Source organism: Peromyscus leucopus, chromosome 20 (assembly GCF_004664715.2).
Source record: "Peromyscus leucopus breed LL Stock chromosome 20, UCI_PerLeu_2.1, whole genome shotgun sequence".
NCBI classification, from domain to species: Eukaryota; Metazoa; Chordata; class Mammalia; order Rodentia; family Cricetidae; genus Peromyscus; species Peromyscus leucopus.
Window position 1 is genome coordinate 35,128,576 of NC_051080.1, and position 13,863 is coordinate 35,142,438.

The 13,863-nt window shown below is 53.4% G+C and overlaps 1 protein-coding gene across 3 annotated transcripts in view; it reads right to left on the minus strand.

Annotated features, from left to right (window-relative positions):
* Window positions 1–1,022: 1,022 nt before the first annotated feature.
* LOC114694224 (cytokine receptor common subunit beta-like) overlaps window positions 1,023–13,863 on the minus strand; it is a 29,346-nt gene continuing 16,505 nt past the window's right edge. For all 3 annotated transcript variants that reach the window (XM_028871069.2, XM_037197643.1, XM_037197644.1), the window contains exons 5-15: window positions 12,496–12,683; window positions 10,842–10,999; window positions 10,595–10,763; window positions 9,952–10,087; window positions 9,673–9,830; window positions 7,282–7,421; window positions 6,302–6,461; window positions 5,291–5,381; window positions 5,048–5,105; window positions 4,283–4,386; window positions 1,023–3,630 (exon numbers count right to left, since the gene is read on the minus strand). In XM_028871069.2, the coding sequence (XP_028726902.1) occupies window positions 2,514–3,630; window positions 4,283–4,386; window positions 5,048–5,105; window positions 5,291–5,381; window positions 6,302–6,461; window positions 7,282–7,421; window positions 9,673–9,830; window positions 9,952–10,087; window positions 10,595–10,763; window positions 10,842–10,999; window positions 12,496–12,683 (2,479 nt within the window). In that variant the 3' untranslated portion in view covers window positions 1,023–2,513. The remainder of the gene's footprint in view (window positions 3,631–4,282; window positions 4,387–5,047; window positions 5,106–5,290; window positions 5,382–6,301; window positions 6,462–7,281; window positions 7,422–9,672; window positions 9,831–9,951; window positions 10,088–10,594; window positions 10,764–10,841; window positions 11,000–12,495; window positions 12,684–13,863) is intronic.

Genomic DNA, 13,863 nt, shown 5'->3' on the forward strand with positions numbered 1-13,863 from the left:
ACCTCTGCTTTCTGGCCCTTGGCTGTGCACGCAGTCTCAGCCTGGTCTCACACCTGCACAAACCACCTGAACCAGCTCCTGCCCTGACTTCCCCACCTCGGTATAAAAGGAGGCTTGGCAGAGGTGGGGACTCCAGGAGTCCCTGGAGGGGGTCTGTTAAGAATCAGCTGCCCATCTATTGTGCTCAGCTTTTTCCATCAGCATCCCTGCCCATCTTACCCCTTCTTGTAAGCAGGGAGCAAGTGTGAGACACTCAGTTAAACAGAGTTCCAGATGACCAGCACCTATTAGCTCCCTTCCCTCACATTCTCCTTCTTCCTCTTCTTCCCTCCTGGTTGATCACAGAAGCTCGCCTGCTTCTCACCCTGTGGGCCACAGTGAGGATCCGTCCTCAGCACCCTGTCCCCATGTCACATCATTCTTGCGGAAACTGTCCCCACACTGACTGCAGTGTCTCAAAGACCAAATGTCTGGGCCTATGAAATCTGTCCAATCATTCATTCATTCGTTCGTTCGTTCGTTCGTTCGTTCATTTGTTTGTTTGTTTAGGTTTTTTTCTCTTAACCGCTGAACCATCTCTCCAGCTAAATTATTTAGTTTTTTTCAAAAAAGGGTTTCTCTGTGTAGTTTGGGAGCCTGTCCTGCATTTCCCTCTGTAGAACAGGCTGGCCTTGAACTCAGAGATCCCCCTGCGTCTGTCTCCCAAGTGCTGGGATTAAAGTCATGCACCGTCACAACCTGGCTTGGAATCTGTCTTCTTGACAATGCACTTAGGGGTTCAAAATGTCATCTCCCCTAAATATCCAACACACACACACACACACACACACACACACACACACACACACACACGACTTTGTGTGATGTGCTACAAATATTTTACTACAATGTTCTCTCCCTCTTAATGCAAGACAATTTGGAGTCAATATCTAAATACATAGGGGTCTTTCTTGCTTGTTTCCCTAGGGGGGTCCATTATAGAACATATTGATAGGCTATTGTGAGCATCGCACTGAAACACATTCAAGATGTTAGTGGTTTTCTTTGCTGCAATGAACAGAGACCAAGGTACACTTGCTCTGCCTGTGAGAAAGTAAAGAGGCATGGCTGCCATCTAGGGAGTGGGGCTACCACATAACATGCTGGGACAGAGCAGGTCCATCCGAGGACTTGATGGGTCACAAAGGGGCCTTTCAGATTCAGGGATGGAGAGCTGATGGGTGAAGAAATGACACAATGTGCCCTGGCTCTGGGTCCTCAGATCACAAAAGGAGAGATCTCTGCAGTGTAAGCCTGGGTTCTAGAAAAGTTAAAACCTCCAGGGCAAGGCTCGAGATGCAGAAAGAAAATGAAAGAAGGCACATGTACATTTGCTGCAAAGGCTGCCGCAAATATGACCCCAAAGAGAGGTTCAGCTCTGCAGTGGGTCACACAGCAATGCAGCCTGTAAGTGTTGAGGGCGCCATTGTGCCTCCTGCACAAAACTAAGAGAGAACACATTGAGTGGAGCCATGAGTGCCCCATAAAAGGCCACATGGAAGGAGCTGTACAGTCTCATCTGAGGAGATGACACTCTGAGGGACAAAATCGTTCATGGGATTCATCCCCAATCCCTCCTGCCCAGGAACAACAAAAAGCCGATACTCAAGACATATACAAAAGCCATGTGCAAACCTGACCTTGAAAATAATGCAAGTGAGAATGGACTGAGGTAATGCCATGGTGCCCAGAGTGTCAAGAAGGCAGTCATTTCCAAGTCCCACAGTCCTGCAGCAACCCACATCTGAGGTCAGTGGGAGCCACAGGTATCCAGGCTTTCTGGAGAGAGAGCAGCCCGGATGTCCAGACTGAGTCTTTGGAAGTGCTGTCCTGTGTGATCACCACGTTCTCATCCTTGCAGGGATCCACACCCTGGTTTTTCTGCAGTTGACACCATGAGTTCACAAGGCCAGCCTTCCCCGTTGTTTTCCATCACTCCAGCCTGGCCACAGCTGTGGTCACTAGCCAGCATTGCCCATCAGCCACTTCTCTACATGATGAGGGTCCCCAGTCCCCTCTGAAAGGACCCCCAGGGCTCCCGGGAGCTTTAGATAGCCATAGAAGACCATGCCCATTTGGAAAGACTTGAGCCTGCCTCTTTTCCAAGTCTGACCCTCAGAGTATCCCCTTGCATCTTCCAACTCATGCTCTGAACCAGAACTGTGCCATGTTATTGGTGCTTGAGGGAGACAAGAAGACCACAGCAGTTCTTAACCCTAAACAGACCATGCAGATCTCTCCCTCAGAGGCCTCTCTGGTCCCATCCCTGCTCCAAGAAGTCAGAGGTAAAAGAAGAAAGATCCTACAACACCCAGGAAACCAGAGACGGGGTGGAGGGTATTGCTGAAGGTCAGGGCTAAGGTCAGGGAAGACTGTGCATGTCATCAAGGAAGCCTCTGGGGTTCTGTGGAGATGTCAGACTGAGGTCCACAGGCTGAGGTGCAGGGCTGCTGGTGCGGTTGGGCAGGGTGGACTCAGCATACATTCCCAGGCTGGCTGCTGTCCCAAGGGGGCAGTGACAGGTAGTCCTGATGCTTCAGGGACTTGAAAAACTGGATGGCTGGCACCTGGGGCATGGGCTGGCAGGGAAGCTTTTTGACAGACAGGTCCTGGTCTAGGTCCACAGTCTCATGACACAGGCCTGGAGAAGGTGGTTTGTTATGTAATGATGGGGAGCCTGGGCCCAAGCCAGGGAGGAAGCAGTAGTCCCCCACCTGCTGAAGAACAAGGAGGCCTTCAGGGTGAGGGGAGGCTGGGGCCACCTCCTCCCTGGGCTCTGCTGGGCTCACTGAGGGAATGCTTGGCACAGGAGGGACAGAACTGTCCAGAGGGGACTTGGGGGCCTGGCTCATGCTTGGAGGGAGCTCCACATAGTCATCAAACTCTGGGGGTGGAAGAGCAGGGCTTAGAGGAGGGACCCCAGGCAGTTTGAGACAGAGACTGGAGCCCTGAGCTGAGGGGGACCCTAGAGAGGGGGTCAGAGAGGTAGAGAGGAGCCCTGTGGGCAGGGTGAGCACCAGATCTGCAGGACCGACATAGCCAGAGGTCACCACAGGGTCCTCGGGGCCCCCAGAGCTTATGGGCAGAGTCACTGGGTTGTCCTTTGGTTCCTGTTCCTCCAACCTCAGCTCAAGTGAAGGGCTGTCCATTAGTTCCATGGAAGGGCTCTCTGTGGACCCCATGCTAGGCTCACACTCCACAGTCACAGCCTGGCCCTGCCCCATGGCCTGGGACAGTGGGACCAGCTGTACTTGTCCCCCAGGAGGCAGGCACAGGTATTCCAGGGAGCCTGGCAGTGCTGGCCTCAGGCTCCCACCAATCTGGGGGGTGACTAACGGGCCTGGGAGATCAGGCTGGGAGTGGGTTTGGGGAGGTCCCAGGTTGGGGCCATGGAAGTCAAAGCTGGGTGTCTGGTTCCCAGGTCTGCCAGAAGGGGTTGGTGGGTGTCGCTGGTCATTGGAAAGCTGATCCATGGGTTCTGATGAGGTGACTGGAGTTGAATCAGGCCCAGATGGTGGGTCTGGGACAATGTTGGGGTTCTCTATGGTGAGTGGCGACACTTCATTGACCCCCAAATGTGTATATGACATCCTGTAGGGACAATAGAGATAGAGATGAGAGATGTGGAACCTAGATAGTTAATGAATACCCAGAGCAGGTGGGGGCTCTCCAGAAGGCCTGAACCCCTCTGGACTTCACAGGGAGCACCAAGGCATGGTAGAGATGGGGCCCTGAAAACAACATAGGCATCTGTTCAGTGTCCCAAAGGACCATGTGCCAGGGCTCAGTTGACATCACCATCCCAGGTTTTGCCCTCATCTTCTGCCCCTTGTAGCTTACAACCTCAGGGCTGGGCTCACCCTTGCCTGGGTACCATCCATGCCTTACATCCTGCTACCCACAGGGCCGCTGACTCACCCTGACAGAGGTTTAGCTCTGCCCACACAGGCTGAACTCCTGCAGGTATGCACACTCTGCCACCATGAGGCCAGTGCAGTGTGTGGCGTACACAGACAGCCTGTCAGGGAGAGGTTTCCCACTTCAGGATGCTGTCTCTGGACCCGTGTCTGTCTAATCTGACCTGGGAATCAGGAAGACCTTCCTCAACTCTATCTGGAGTGCTCCTTGCTACAGTGGGTGTCTTCTAATACAGACTCTTCAGAGGCACACAGGCTACCCTGATGTGCCCAATGGAGGTGTTTCCACCCTCAGGCTCCCCAAGGGTCAGAACCCAACCACTCACCTCTGTAGCTCAGGGACAAGGTTGCTCCGTGGCCCCTGGAGACTAAGGTTCTTAGTGGCAAAGGCCGCCATGCTGCTGGTAGACCAGAGTCCTTTACCTCTGTCCTAGAAGTGGGAGGGCATTTATGCCTGTGAATGTGTCACCTCAGGAAGGAGAGGACAGAGAAGGATAGCATGTGTGTATTGTGTCTTTGATAGTGGTTGACACTGGAAGAATGTCCCCATGGTGGGGCCCAGCTAAGACCTCTGCCTCCCAAAAGGCAAGAGGTACTCAAGGAGTTATGACTTCCATCAGATCTCAAGCTCCAGAAGCAAACATCTCACACTCTTCACCACAGCTTCTTCTCCCATGGCATTGGTATCCACTCATGAACATTGTCTCACTAGAAGCTGACAATCATGTCCTTCCATCCTTGACACCCCTGTCTCAGGACCTGACCCTCTGAAGGCACCCTTGATGCAGCTGGCTCTCCCAGCAGCTCAGAGATATCTTGTGCAAGGCTCAAGTCCTTTCCTGGAGGCCCTCAGCCCCCTCCCTACCACAAAGAGCAGGCCCACCCATCCCCAGCCATCTTCTGTAAGGGAATGCCTCAGTTGTGTCTGTGGCTCCAGGCTGTGCTAGGGCAATTTGTGCAACTCATGCTCTTTAGGGTACCCAAGGAGCTCCAGAGACCCACCTCCTGCTAGTCCAGCCAACCGGGTCTCCCACCCTTCTCCACTGTGACAGCCATGGACAGGGAGTCAGCAGCAGGGTTTGCCTTCTTACCTGGAACAGGAGGCTCTTGCTGGGGTTGGGGATTTTCTCCTTCCACTTCCTGTACATCCTGGAAGACAGCAGGAAGATGTGTGAATGAGAGGTTCAGGGACCTCCAGGCCAGCTGCTCCTGTGCCCATGTATACAGGGAAAACTGAAGCCAGGGGATGAGTGGCAATGCTACTCTGTTGGGCTGTGTCATCGCTGGACCCTGGAGTCCCATGTCCACCTGCTTCAGTCGCAGACTGCACTCACCTGCACCCATAGACACAGCCAACGCGAAGGGCCAGGAGCAGGAAGAGGATGAGGAAGATCAGACTGAGGACTGTCCCCCACGTGGGCATCACTTGTTCCAGGAGAAAGGAAGGAGGGTTATTTGTGAGGATGTAGGCTAAGGGAGCAGACTCTGGTCCCCCGGGTGCTCTGTGAGGAAGGCCCAGTACCCTGGGAAGATCCCCTGGGTCTGAACTCAGTGCTCAGTGTGGGGAAGTTCTGCCCTAAGCAGCATCAGCAAGTACCCAGAGGAAATGACTGATCCTGGCACCTGGGGAGACTTCCTGAAGGAGGCAGCATGGAGCATGACCTCCAGGGGCGGGAGGGTCAGAGGAGATGGAAAATGGGCCACAGAGGGTCCCTTCTGACAGCACACTGACCTTCTTGACCTCGGCCCTCTACGTCCCCTCTCTGTCATCTGGGACCATGGCTCCAGCCCTCCTTCTGCTTGACTGACTGTCACCCTGAGTCTCCCCCTGCCACAAGGCCAACTATGTGGATGCTTTATCCCACCTCCCACCTCCCACATCCTCTTTCATCTTCCCTGGATCTTCCCTAGCATAGTGTGTGTCCTGGTGATCACCATGGGGAAAGTAAGTGTTGAATGCATGTGTCAAGGGAAGGGAAATAAATGGTCAGGACCAATGGGTCCCACACACCTGCCATCCCTGGGCACTAATGTGTGTGTAGGTAGCTAGTGTAGCTTTGCAGCCATGGTAACTAGGAACTCAGATTGACCAGTCATGGCTGCCACAAAGTCTAATGAAGCCAAGTGCCCTGTAAATAGAGGCCTAAGCCCTGAATGAAAGAAGGAAGGACAGTGAGACAGATCCTCTCCTCTCCCACGCCCCCACTTGGAGTGGACTATATAACAAGTGCTGTTACCCAGGACCAGACACAGGGAGAGGGAGGCCAGGCTGGAATGGTCTAGAGCGCCCCTTGCCCTGTGCAGTGGGGCTGTCCCAGGAGTGTGGTGGTGGCCAAGAGACATACCCCAGTCAGTGGTCCAGGTCTGCTCTTCACTCCAGTCACTCCAGATCCCATAGTAGTCAGGGAGGGGCTTGACCCTCACCCTGGCCCGGTATTTGGTGGAGGGCTTCAGCTGTGGCAGGGCCATGCTATAGGCATAATCTAGGTTCTGTGTCTTGCTCTCCTGCAGAGGCAGATGTGTTGAAGTTCTAGCTCCGTCCAGGACCCCAGGACAGAGCCTCCTGTGACCCACCACTGTGGTGGCCCCAGGTGCCACCTCTTCCAACGCCAACAGCTGCACCCAGGCTCAAGCCCAGACTCTCTCTACCTCCCAGTTTGTCTGGTGTGCTGCCTTGGACTAAATTCTGTCTGGTGCAGGAGCGTCATCCTGGTTTCCTGGGTCTCAGGCCATGAGATGCGGGACGGTGGTGTCAGGGTTAACCTTCTCCTGACTCTGCTGCCCCACTCTCAGGCCTCAATACCCCATTTCCTCTCTGACGTTAGGATCCTGGTCACATAGTCCTGCATTGGGAACCTGTCGAGTCTCACTCTGCATCTAGGTGCCAGGCCCCTGCATATGGGGTGAGCGCTGGGCAGGACCTGCCCTGAGCAGCTACACCATTGTCTCAGATCTAGGTCTGGAAGGAAATACACCTAGGCCTGTTGGATCATTGAAACCTTATTCCAGGTGTGTACCAAGTCCCGCCTAGCCTCTACCTGTCCAGCTATTAGTCAGTCAGCTTCTTTATTAACCCAATCACAATGGAATTAAATGCAGAGAGTATTAAAGAATTTTCCACACAGGTACCTCTTCTACCCCACATTGTCTCTTTCCCCAAATCTTAAGGGCAGTACTGGTCATCAAGGAAAGAAACTGTCACCTGTTGACCTTGTGAGTCCTAAGGCACAGAGGCCAGGCTCCTGGAAATAGGTCTCCCTTTGGTCTCCTCTCTTTCCTTTCTCCCAGTCCCTACCTTTCCCCTGGGTGTGGTACCTCAACTCACCTCCCAGTTGTCCGGGTTATCTGTGTACTGGACCTGGAATTCGTACTTGATGTGAGAGAAGGGCATTTTCTTAGTTTCCCAACGCAGGTTGTAGCTGCCTCCATCCTTGGTTACGTTGAGGTCTGGAGGGTGCATCTGGACTGGAGGGGGGATAATTTCAGGGAATGTTATGGTATTCTTCTTCCAGCAGAATGGCCCCCATAGGTTCATAGGTTTGAATACTTTGTCCCAGTAGGTGAACCTCTTTAGGAAGGATTAGGATGTGTGGTCTTGTTGGATTTGTACTCTGCCTCTGGTTTGTGGTTCAAGATATGGGTGTGATGGTGCATACCTTTAGTTCTAGCACTTGGGAGGCAGAGGCAGGCAGATGTCTGTGAGGTGGAGTCCAGCCTGGTCTACAGAGTGAATTCTAGGATAGCTAGGGCTCTACAGAGAAAACCTGTCCTGAAAAACCAACCCAACAGCCAACCAAATAAAAACAACAAAGATGTGAGCTCTTAGCTGCTGCTCCAGCTTCCTGCTCTGTACCTACTCCCCATGTTCTGCATCATGTACTCTGACCCTCTGAAACCATAATCTCAAAGTAAACTCTCCCTTCTGTAAATTACTTTCATTATGATGTCTTCTCACAACAATAAAAAACATGACTAAGACTAACACCCAGCATTACTAAATCACAGTGTCCCTAGCTTATCCCTGGGCCAGCAGCTGAGGTGAGCCTCGGTGGTGAGGTGGTCCATAGCTTAGTGCCTCTGCTAGTGTAGGATACAGGGGTTGGGCGGGAAGCAGTAACTCCTCCCCTAGGCGTATGGACTATTCCAGGCCTGGGTAACAAGCACACTTTGTGGTAACGTCCTTGCTCTGCTCACCCCTTTCCCCTGTGAGGTGCTCTAACTTTCCCATTTTTCATGGGGAAACTGAGCCCCAGAGCATATACAGATAACACCTGAGCAGTAGAGAGCTTATGTCTTCACTGGACTGTGTCAGCCACTCCTCTCTGGTGCTCCAGGGACCCTGGGAGTCGCCTGAAGCCAGGATGGGCTAGGAAGTCCTTGCTAGTCTAAAAGCTCCCCACATCCAACCCACACACCAGCTGAACTAGGCCTTGGGATATTCTCAGATGACCATCTCCCCACAACACTGCCAAACTTAAAGTTGGAGACCTTTGCTGCCAGCCCTGCCCACTTGGCCAGCAGACCTCAGGCTGAGGCATGACCATGTACTCAGGCTTTCTCATGTACCATGTACATTCTGAGAGAGGCGGGCAACAAATGACGTCACTCAGTCACTCCCAGCTTCTCTCTCCCCATCAAAACAAAAGATTCCTAGCTTGATGACCTCAGAGGGCTTGTACAAAAATGATGTGGAGGACCATAACATAGGGAAGGACTCTCTTGAATCAGAGGAGTCCCTTTTCCGGGAGGGAGGACACAGAGAGAAAAGGCTGGATGTGAACTCAGCCTTCAAAGAGATTGGCTGTGGACGGTGGCCCACATTACAGGTTGGATGGAAGCCTCCCTTGCTTCAGGGCCTTGCCAGGTGCCAGGAAGGTGTGACAGGATCTGCAAGGAAGCCATCTGCTGGTACACACTCCTTCCCTGGCACAAAATAAAACCTAGAGCAGAGTTTGAGAAGTGAAACCTGAGTTGGAGGAGGAGTCTGGAAAGCTCAGGGAGAAAGGATGGTTAAGGAGGGGAGTCCAAGGGCGGGACAAGTGTGCCACTGAGAGGGACAAGTGTGCACTGAGAGGGACGAGTGTGCACTGAGAGGAAGTGGAAGGGAAGGAGGGAGCAGGTTTCAGGGGTGACTCTTGAGGGGTGACAAGTGTGATCTGCAGCAGAGTGTGAGTTACCAGTGGGCTGTGGTTCTCTGCTTCCTCTTTCTCTCTCTCCGACTCTTTCTGTCTGTCTGTCATTCTCTGACTCTGTCTCTGTCTCTGTCTCTGTCTCTCTCTCTCTCTCTCTCTCTCACATGGCTACATGTGGATGTGGGTACCTATACATACTTATGCAGAATCCATAGAAAGATGTCTCCTGGCCTTTCTCTGTGACCTTTCCCTTAAGACAGGACCTCTCCCTGAAACTGGATCCGGGTTGGTAGTCAGAAATCCCCAACAATGCTCCTGTCTCTTGCCATGTCAACATGAGCACACTCACATTTTTATGTGGGTGCTGGGATTGAACTCAGGTTCTCAAGCTTGTCCATCAGTCACTCTTACCTACTGAGACACTTTCCTAATCCCAGAATAGTCACCTTATCACTGGGAGTCACAGGTCTGCAAAACTTTGAAAGTGACAAGACACAAAGATGCCCAAGAGATCCCCGTGTTTACTGGGGTGACACAATGGACTCCTGTAGTCCCGGGACCGATGCAGAGCAGGGCAAACTCACTGTGTCTAAAGCTCTTGATGAACTTCCCTTGTTTCCGCGGCTTAACAGAGACCGTGTACTGGCTGTGTGGACTGGGGCTGGGCACGGTTAGGCGGCAGTGGTACCGGGTGCGGAGTCTGTCCTGAAACTCCGTCACCAGCGGCCAGCACTCCTCCTCCCTGGGGAAGTACAGTGGAGCTGAGAGCAGGGGCAGGGGAGGGCCAGACCGGGCTAAGACCTCAGGTGGGTACAGCCCTGAGGGTGAGGAGAAGCAGGGCAGAGTGGCGAGGGGACACTCACGGAGCCGCCGGGCTGGAGCTGTAGAAGAGCCCGAAGGACACAGAGCCAGTCATCTGGGTCCACACCTCCCAGGAGCAGCTGAGGGACTGGATGCCATCGAAGAAGCACAGCACGTTCTGAGGCTGGGCCTTGTCCCCTGTGGGGATCCATCGCCCTCAGTCCCTGACCCTCAAACAAGCCCTAGGGTGGGACACTAGGGGACTCACGGGCAGGATGGTCTTTGGAGCAGCAGATCCTGGCTGTGGACATCAGCCCTGCTCTGCTTTGAGCCTGCCCTCTGTGTGCCCCCAGCTTGAGAAGACAATGGTACCTGTGGCCCATCTTGGGAGAGGGGGCCAGTTCTAAATATTGAGTGTTGGGATGAACACAGGGACGTAGGTGACCCTACACCCAGCCCTGCCCTTGATAACCCACAGGGCCTATGCTGCTGCTGCTGTCCTGACTGTCACTGGCATGAACAGAACACATGTGTGGCCATAGATCTCACAGTCTGAGAGACAGAGTGGCCCAGAGAGGGACACTGGGGACACAGGGCTGGTGGGAGGTGCTGATGACCAGGTAGGGCATTCCTGGAGCCCCTTGTCCAGACTAAGTCTCCACTGTGTGGGCTCTGAAGAGGAGCACTTCCTACAAGCCCCATTACCTGGCTGGGAGTCCCACTGCACCTCAGGGCTCCATGTGCTGGGCCTTCCAGACAAGCTTGAGCCTGGGGACAGCCGAGTGCGCACCCGGGCCACATAGATGTTGCTGGGTAGGAGCAGCTTCGGCTCCAGAGAGACCCACATGTCGCTGGTGTGCAGGCTGGGGGCATCCTGTGGAGACACGGGAGCTGAAGGGGCAGCCTGCTAGGCCACCCCACCAGGCTGGGCACAGATGGCTGAGGGTCCTACCTCCCAGGAGTCCTGAAGCCTCTTGTAAGTCACCTCAAACTGGATGTCCTCTTGTGCCAGCCAGGGGACCTGGGCATCCCCAAGGGTCACACTCCACTTCAGCAGGAAGTGGTCCCCCGAGGGGCTGATGTGCAGGTCCTTGGGAGGCGGGGGCTGCACTGCAGGGGAGGAAGCAGAGGGTCTGTGAGAGTTGCATGCTGGGAGACCTGAGGACAGCCTGGCCTTTGGGTGCCCCTTGGGCCCAGGTTCAGTGCTGCCCCCACCAGCTGATGATCAGGACAAAGAGCCTCAGGACCCTTCCTCTGAGCTTCAGGCCTGGAACTGAACCTGGGGACCAGACTTGACAGCAATCCTGCCTTCCTGGGCCTGAATCTCAAGGAAATGGGGCCTCCTGCTGGGCTGGGCACTGGGGCCTTCCTTCCAGCAGAGGGCGCTGTGAGCCTCCCCGTTCCCTCTCCTGCCACCCACCCTCTCCAAGGCCCTTGGTGCCTACTGTTGTCCTTGCTCAGTGTGTCCTCTCCCCTGGGGACACCTGGACTCCTGTCCCCAGACAGAACCCCTTGTCCCTCTTCTTGTCTCACCACAGATCATTGAAACTCCTCTCCCTGCCTGTCCCACCAGGGTCAGTTTACCTCATTCCTGCCCCCTTCCCTGTATCAAGGCATGAGATGCAGCTGCCTGTATCTCTTGCTCTCCCTGCCATTGTCCAGACTTTTCACCCTGAGGCTTCTTGGATACAATGAATGTGGCCGGGTTTTCCAGCATGTCACTCTCTCTCCAGCCCTGCCCTGGTAATCAGCCTTCGTGCATGTGGTTTCCAGGCCTAGAAATGCTTTGGACTCTGTGCTCCTCCCACACCAAGGACTCAGCCACAGAGCTCCTCTGCTCCCCCTGGGAAGCCCTTCCTGATGGCCAGAACCCTTTGCCTTCCAGGCCCTGCGTGTGGCCGCTGGCTCCTGTGTGTCTCCAACCCTTCAGCCTGAAGCCTGACCCCCCAGGAGGAGGGGCTCTCTCAGACCCCACACCACTCACTTGACCACACCACTCAAGCCAGCACGGTTGAAGGGCAAACAGGATCTGCTAAGAGCCTGACAGATGTTTGGAATTCAATGCAAACCTCACTTTCTCCTTTAGTCTGAAATGCTGGGGACGAGTCTGCTGCAGTCCTCAAAGAAACCTCCCGGATGATCATTGGTCCCCTAAGACCATGCTGTAGCCATGGGTGCTGGGGACCTCTGCTCACCCTTGGGGACAGAGAGTGTGAGAAGCCCGGCTCTGGGTCAGAAGCATGGAAGGGCATGGCAACGTGACCTATCATGGCCATCCCTGATCCAAGGTCGTCCTTTGGGATTTCTGTGGGTCTTGTCAATCATAGGGAAGGTGTTACAGTCATGAGGCAGGACAAGTAAGACCAGCATTCGCTGACCTGCAAAGTCCTACAGAGTCACAGGCAGGGCTCCTCCTAGAGGACAGCTTGGGGACTTGGTAGTTGGCAGAAGCAGGTGGGACAGGGGACCCTCAGGCAGAGGCCTCATCTCACATCTGTTCTAACCCCAGGGCATGGTCCCTAAATCCCGGAGACACTCACTCTAGCCCACCTCTGGTAGCTACACACTCTTGTACCCACTGCCCAGGCAGGACCCACACTCCTCACCATGCTGGGCCAGTGGAAGCACGAGCTGGATGCCCACGTCCCGATTCGGCTGGAATGAGTAGTAGTCTTCATCAGTGATGCTGAACTGTGTGTAGGGGAGGACACATCTTCGGGGCACACAACGGTGGGGGGACGGGCACTCTGACCACAGTAGGTCTTCACTGAGGTCACAGGACACTGGATAGTTCCTGTCAGTGAACATTCATTAGCTCCTACTACATGCCTGATTTTATCCAAGGTCAATGTCTGGCAGTGAACAACACACACACATACAAACACACACACACAGACATACAAACATGCACAGAAACACACACATGTACAAACAGAAATAGATACACAAATACACACAGAGACATACACACACAGACACACACACATAGACAGACATACGCACATGCACAGACACATACATGCACACACAAACAAATACAGAGACACAGAGAGACATACACACACACACACATACACACACACACACACACGCACAAAGAGACACCCATACACACACACACAAACACACTCACACACACAGACATACCCATAGACACACATACACTTATACCAGCCCACTCAGTGAGCATCCCTGATGGGAACAGCTACACATTAAACCACCAAGTAACATGTGTTATTAGAAAATGTTGAATATGATAAAAAGGCCAGGGTGAGGAACCTAGATTTGGCTATGAGAACAGTTGGACTCACTGCATGTGTCATATGGACAGAATCCCCAGTGACTTGGGGAAAAGCATGCAGGTTCTGCATCCGGCTGACTGCAGCAAGTGCAGAGTCCCTGGGGCTGCCACCAGGCCTGTAACCAGAATTCACAGAGAGGAGTGTGCGTGCAGTCTCGGTTAATGACCTGGCTCAGGCAATGCTCACTGAACCTGAGTGCAACTCAGGGGGAGCCTGAAAAGCCCCTGGCTTCAAAGGCTTTTAGTTGACTTTGAAAATGGCTATTTTGGGCTGCCACAGGGCAGAGCAGTTTGTTATCCTTGGTCTACCATGAGCTTAGCTCTAGACAGGACCTCCAACCAAGGCCATAAAAACAGGTCAAGATCATTCTCTAGCTGAAGTTCTGCTCTCTTCCCCTTTCTGTATCTTCAACTGCAAGGTTAACAATCCCTGAGAAAATAAAGAGACAAGCTCATAAATCTCAGGAGAAAATGTGTGGATTAGTAGCAAGAAATCTAGCAGAGTCACTGTATCTAGAGTAAACATTCAAATGAAGGATTTGTTTTCTAGAAGTCCATAGACCTTGAAGAAGTAGAGAACAGTGATGGTTGTCTGTTGTGTAGAGATCTGTTTTTCTGAAGGAGCTTTACAGCCTTCGCATGACTTCAGTCACAAGACTGTCCTGGCACACCT